This window comes from Macrobrachium nipponense, chromosome 24 (genome assembly GCF_015104395.2).
Source record: "Macrobrachium nipponense isolate FS-2020 chromosome 24, ASM1510439v2, whole genome shotgun sequence".
NCBI classification, from domain to species: Eukaryota; Metazoa; Arthropoda; class Malacostraca; order Decapoda; family Palaemonidae; genus Macrobrachium; species Macrobrachium nipponense.
In genome coordinates, this window is record NC_061091.1 from 74,761,145 (window position 1) to 74,767,164 (window position 6,020).

Consider the following 6,020-nt stretch of genomic DNA (forward strand, 5'->3'; position numbering starts at 1 on the left):
TTTATTTGGTTTACTTGACTGAACTGCATTAGTTTTGCACACGTCTTTTCTACCCGAGACATTTTCACAAGTCTTCAGACTAGATAAAGACACACTATGTTCCTTTTCATTACCAAGCAGATGAGGCTCTTTAATTGTATTTGATGACTTCAACACATTTTTACCAATCCTCTTCCAGTGATGGCCTTTCAGTTACACTTGATGTTTTACCACTTACTTCCCTTGAATCTCTTATTCCACTAGTACCATGTGCGCTTTCGACAGTATTCTTAACATCTCTATTCAATGTTTTATTAGAAGTTTTTGGCTGTATGACTGATGGTTCTGTAGATTTCCTTTTGGCAGTTATAGGAGATACAGAGCCTTGTGCTTTGTGAGGAATAGTTGAGGACACAGCTACTTTTGCAGTTGTACAAGATGAACTAGTTTCACTTACAGTTTTATAAGGTAGTTTGTGCTCACTTTTCCACCACCTTTTTGACTGATTTAAGCTATTAACAGCTGCTGTTTCTTAAGCAGAGAAGAGTTCATAGATGTACTAACATTCCCAGGACTGCCACCTAATGTGGTTGATGCTGTACTTGGTGGACCATCAGTGCTCAGAGGGGATAAATCTTGAGGTGCTTTGGTTGCCCTGTTAGCTTTCTCTGATAAACTGGTCACAGGAACATCACTTGCAGGACGTAGCACAGAGCCAGCAGTCTTTTCTACTTTAGCTTTATCAGTTGCTTTTGCTTGCGGCTGCCTTGCGCTAGGCACTCCTTTCTCAGAAGCAGCTTCAGATTTCTTTGGGTTAAAGCGCAGAGCAAACGGCCCCAAAGATGAATTGGGATACTCACCTGTAAATTTACTCAATTGAATATTATGGTAACAAATTAAGTGACATTACAGATAAGTTGTATTTTGAGATAAAAATAATTAAAATTTACTTGTCAAAACTGAAAAAAGTTGACAAACATGGGATCTTAAAGATTCTAATTTAAAAGCAATAAACAGGATCTAAAACAAACTTCTACAAAAATCTTGATTAGAGTTACTTCTTCACTTCAACGTTATAATTCTAATATCATCTGGAAACAAAATCTGAATAAAAATTTGAGTAATCAAGTGCCTATATGTTTTTGTAACTACAACATGAACACAATTCTGACAAGCTGCAAAGACTGCCTGGTCACAAGGGTTCACGTTTCAAAGTGTCACTCAAAATCTTATTGTAGCACCAGCTGGCAGTATGCAAGTAGGCCACTTAGAAATCCCTTTTACACTACAGTATATGTTTTGTGCCAACAAAAATTGATATTTTGATATGAGCAAATTAAATATTTTGTATAACAAATGAACATTTTTAAAAACTATTCCTATATTAATGAAGCTTAAAACGAACTATGACATCAAAGACAGACAATTACCTAAAACAATTACCAAACTTAACAAGAAATAACTGATAGTCAAGCATTTTTAATACCAAACACACATATCACAGAAAATTGCACCTTTTGTATTCCTCATTATGAATGTGAACATTTCTATATAAATTCTATTTACTCAAGTCAGTGGAACCTCTACTCTGCAGCATACCAAACCATGAAAGGTGACTCAATTACTGTTATGTCTTAACTGAAAGAAACTATCATGATATAATTGGAACCATAGTGAGAGAAGATTGGGTAATAGGAAATAACAGGGAATCAAAATGTTACATCTACTACTACTATAATAGCTTCACATCAGCCGTTCATCTGACATCTAGGCCTGTTCCTTACGGTGCTCCTGATCGGCTGTTGATAAGCCACTCACAGGGCTGGAAACTCTCAGTCTTGCTCAAGAGTTCACATAGGCAGGATGTATGTTCCGACATCTCTTTCAAAAATTATAACTTTCATTACACCTCAGTTTTACCTGCAGAAAAGGAGTGTGTTTCCGAATTTCACCACTAAACCAGGGGGGGAAAAGGGAAGGAACAACCAAAGAGGGAGGCCCTCCAGGGAAGAGCAACGCCATGTACAGAGTCAACAAGCCACCTAAGGTTGGTACCACTAATAGGCCTAACGCAGCCCACATACCCTCCATTCTGTGCACATCGGTAGTTGAAATATATGACAAAGATGGCGATGCTCGCTCCTCCTGCAGGGAAGGAAGGAGCATAATTAGGTACAGAACTGACTAAAACCCCTCCTGATGCATCCAAAAACAAATCATTGGATGAACCCGACGGGGTATGGGAAGCATTAAGTCTAAGCGTAGAAACAAAGAAGAAACGCATGGATCAGCATCATGATTAGTCAGAACAGAATGGAAAATGAAAACACTTGAAGTATCCAAAGATGGCAGATCTCCTTTCTCCTGTACTGACCCTTCTCATAAAACTTTTTCCATTGTTTCACCAACCAAAAACACATACAGAACAAAGATTAGTAACTGTACATACATTTTCTTTGCTTAAAAGTAGAGAGCAAAACACGTCCTCTCTTGAAAGCGGTAAGAAAGTAATCGATGGGATCAAGAGATGTCGAAGGCATTGTGGGAGATCCTACACAGCTTGTGATCAAGCAGATACCAATAGTTCCTTGTGTACAAATTTTTTTATTATTAATTTTACTGGTTGTCTAGCTGGCGCTAAAGTTCATCCTAATGTTAAAACCAAAGATTTGTTTCTTATAAGAATAAATAGAAATTGACAGTGAAAGGTTTGAAAGGTGTAACAGGAGGAAAACCTCGCAGTTGCACTATGAATCAACCATCAAGAGGTCTGAAGCTAACCTTCATCAAACCGGAAGGAATGGTGACATTAGTGGAGGAAGCAACTTGTTGCACCGGGGGAAAACCAGCTCCCTCAAGCAACCCAAAGCCTCCATATCAAGGATATCACGAATCCCTGTCTCCTTCCCATCCTCCAAGCTCGACGAATCGGACGAGGAGGAGGCCTCCTCCGTGGAAGAGGGATCAAGGCAGGAAAGTTTGTCAGGCTGTAGAAACAAGGACGAAGGGTCCAGCACCGAGAACGTGTAACCCTCCGACGGAGCCCTGGTGGTCTTCCTTCCTCCGGTAAAGTTTCCTCCCTGCAAACTTCACCCATTGCACAGGGGACTATGAAACACACTAACTACAAGTTAGTTCTGGGTTGCATTTCTGGCCCCCTGCAAGATGTGCAGACAGAATGTGGATTGACATCCACTGACTACCTCCAATTATTAGGCATCTCTTGCTACCAATCCCATAGCTACGCTCTTGGGAAGGGAGGCCTCAGAAGCTGGCTCAGTAATCTCATGGGTATACATGTTGCAAACTATCACCAACATCATCAAACACACACTAGGCACTGAATTATACAAAAGGAAAATGGAACAATCTCACCGCAATAGACAGGTAAGGAAAGCTAGAAACAGTCGGGCAGAGTGTGATGTAACATGTCTAAACCCGATGACGGCCAAAAGCAAAGTGGTATGTATAGACCCGGGTGGGAGGGGCTCTCCCATTCAGGTGGTAGTTCAACTACCAAACTACCTTGCTACAAAAAGTCTAGAGGCTCTTTTAAGCTATGCTGAAGGTAATTCCATATGTAAAGAACAGACGGTTTGTATATCATGTAGGAACAATCAACTATTAGGAGAGGGTGGAAAGTAAGATGGAGAGAGAATATGAAAGGAGATACAGTGAGAGGAATGAAAGGGAGTTGCAGCTAAGGGCAAAATGCCTTATGCAAAGGACCTTATGTAATGCTTTCAGTGCACCACGAGCCGAATTGAAGGCAGGCACTACCAACCCTTTTTGGAGTCTTATAATTTTGAAGCACAATCTAAAATCTGGAAGACTCAAGTTTTTGGGCAAAATGTATAACTGACTGGGTTGTAAGGGCACTACAAAGGTTCATTCTGAAAAAAAGAAATATATCAATAAATAAATAAAAAACTTACCTTTTGATAATGCTATTTTCTGTATCATTTCTTTAACTACAAATCTCCAGCGAGTTTCTTGGATAGAGTTCCCTTTAATAGTATTCTCATCGTAGACAGGAACTAGGCAGCATACACTTTTATTGAAGTAGTATTTCACAAGTAGATCATGGACTACACTTGTGGAAGTATTTTCTAACATAAACTTTTTCCACATTTTGCTGAAGTTTCTAGCGCATCGTATCCAACAAAGATAAGTGCCTTTTAGTAATCGTACATCTGGCCCAAGCTTTTTCAAAGCATGGATGCGATCATGTTGTGTGGTTGGTGGGATGATCATTCCACGAAGTGGGGCAATTGGTGTAAAGTACACAAACGACCCTGGTGTTAATTCTTTTATAAGGTTCATTGCAAAGCTTATAATATTAGCTAATACTTCATCAACCATTCTCTCAATTATTACTTTTTGGACCATAAAAGGAAAATTGACATCAGTTTTTAATATGTCATATTCAAATGGATTTTGACACCGAGCATTACTGCAAGGAGTGTCTGAGCTAGATTGCTTTGTCAATAATAAAATGTCTGTCAAGATGATCCATGCTGTACGAAATGGCACATTTTCTTGATATGCAGCAAACCTCTTGATACATTCTTCACTAAAGTCAACATTTTCATGAATAAATGTTATTGGAAATTGATTCTGTATACTCTCAATGCATGCACACACATTTTTTGAACCTACCACAATTATGTGCTCAATTTTACTCACATTTGTGTGTGACATCCTTTCACAATTTAGACCCTCTTTTCCTGCGTTAGAGATCGCAGAACTGGTGATCTGAGCATTCTCAACTCCATTCAAAGACATTGTATCAAATGACTTGAACATGTCCTTTTTTCCTGTGTTTGACACTAGGGCAGTTTTCTGACCACTTTGAACTGCAGTGATGAACTGTTTGTTTGGTGGCTTGGGTAAGGTATTTTTTCCTTTGGTCTGACCACTTTGAACTGCAGTGATGGAATGTTTATTAGGTGGCTTGGGTGAGGAATTTTCTCCTGTGGTCTGACCACTTTGAACTGCAGTGATGGAATGTTTGTTAAGTGGCTTGGGTGAGGAATTTTCTCCTGTGGTCTGACCGCTCTGAACTGCAGTGATGGAATGTTTATTAGGTGGCTTGGCTGAGGATTTTCTCCTGTGGTCTGACCACTTTGAACTGCAGTGATGGAATGTTTATTAGGGGGGTGGCTTGGGTGAAGAATTTTCTGCCTGTGGTCTGACCACTTTGAACTGCAGTGATGGAATGTTTGTTAAGTGGCTTGGGTGAGGAATTTTCTCCTGTGGTCTGACCGCTCTTAACTGCAGGGATGGGAATGTTTATTAGGGGTTGGCTTGGGGTGAGGAATTTTCTCCTGTGGTCTGACCACTTTGAACTGCAGTGATGGAATGTTTATTAGGTGGCTTTATTGGCTTAGGTGAGGAATTTTTCTCCCTGTGGTCTTGACCACTTGAACTGCGTGATGGAATGTTTATTAGGTGGCTTGGGGTGAGGAATTTTCTCCTGTGGTCCTGACCACTTTTTGAACTGCAGTGATGGAATGTTTAGTGGCTTGGGTGAGGAATTTTCTCCTGTGGTCTGACCACTTTTGAACTGCAGTGATGGAATGTTTGTTAAGTGGCTTGGGTGAGGAATTTTCTCCTGTGGTCTGACCACTTTGAACTGCAGTGATGGAATGTTTGTTAAGTGGCTTGGGTGAGGAATTTTCTCCTGTGGTCTGACCGCTCTTGGGTGAGGAATTTTCTCCTATGGTCTGACCACTTTGAACTGCAGTGATGGAATGTTTGTTAAGTGGCTTGGGTGAGGAATTTTCTCCTGTGGTCTGACCACTTTGAACTGCAGTGATGGAATGTTTGTTAAGTGGCTTGGGTGAGGAATTTTCTCCTATGGTCTGACCACTTTGAACTGCAGTGATGGAATGTTTGTTAAGTGGCTTGGGTGAGGAATTTTCTCCTGTGGTCTGACCACTTTGAACTGCAGTGATGGAATGTTTGTTAAGTGGCTTGGGTGAGGAATTTTCTCCTGTGTCTGAACGCTTTGAACTGCAGTGATGGAATGTTTATTAGGT

General features: G+C 40.4%; 1 protein-coding gene across 1 annotated transcript; it reads right to left on the bottom strand.

Moving 5' to 3' along the window:
• Positions 1-486: 486 nt before the first annotated feature.
• On the bottom strand, positions 487-5,126 carry LOC135203547 (uncharacterized). Its single transcript, XM_064233284.1, has 2 exons — positions 3,915-5,126; positions 487-839 (listed from the first exon to the last, which is right to left on the bottom strand). The coding sequence occupies exons 1-2, from the start codon at positions 4,783-4,785 to the stop codon at positions 487-489; spliced, it is 1,224 nt and encodes a 407-aa protein (XP_064089354.1). The 5' UTR covers positions 4,786-5,126.
• Between the last annotated feature and the right edge of the window lie 894 nt (positions 5,127-6,020).

Excerpts from the sequence above, each read along its gene's own strand:
- LOC135203547 (XM_064233284.1), bottom strand. The coding sequence starts at position 4,785 with ATGTTCAAGTCATTTGATACAATGTCTTTGAATGGAGTTGAGAATGCT. Across the intron at positions 840-3,914 it reads GAAAATAGCATTATCAAAAG|GTGAGTATCCCAATTCATCT; the intron begins GTAAGTTTTTTA and ends GTAAATTTACAG.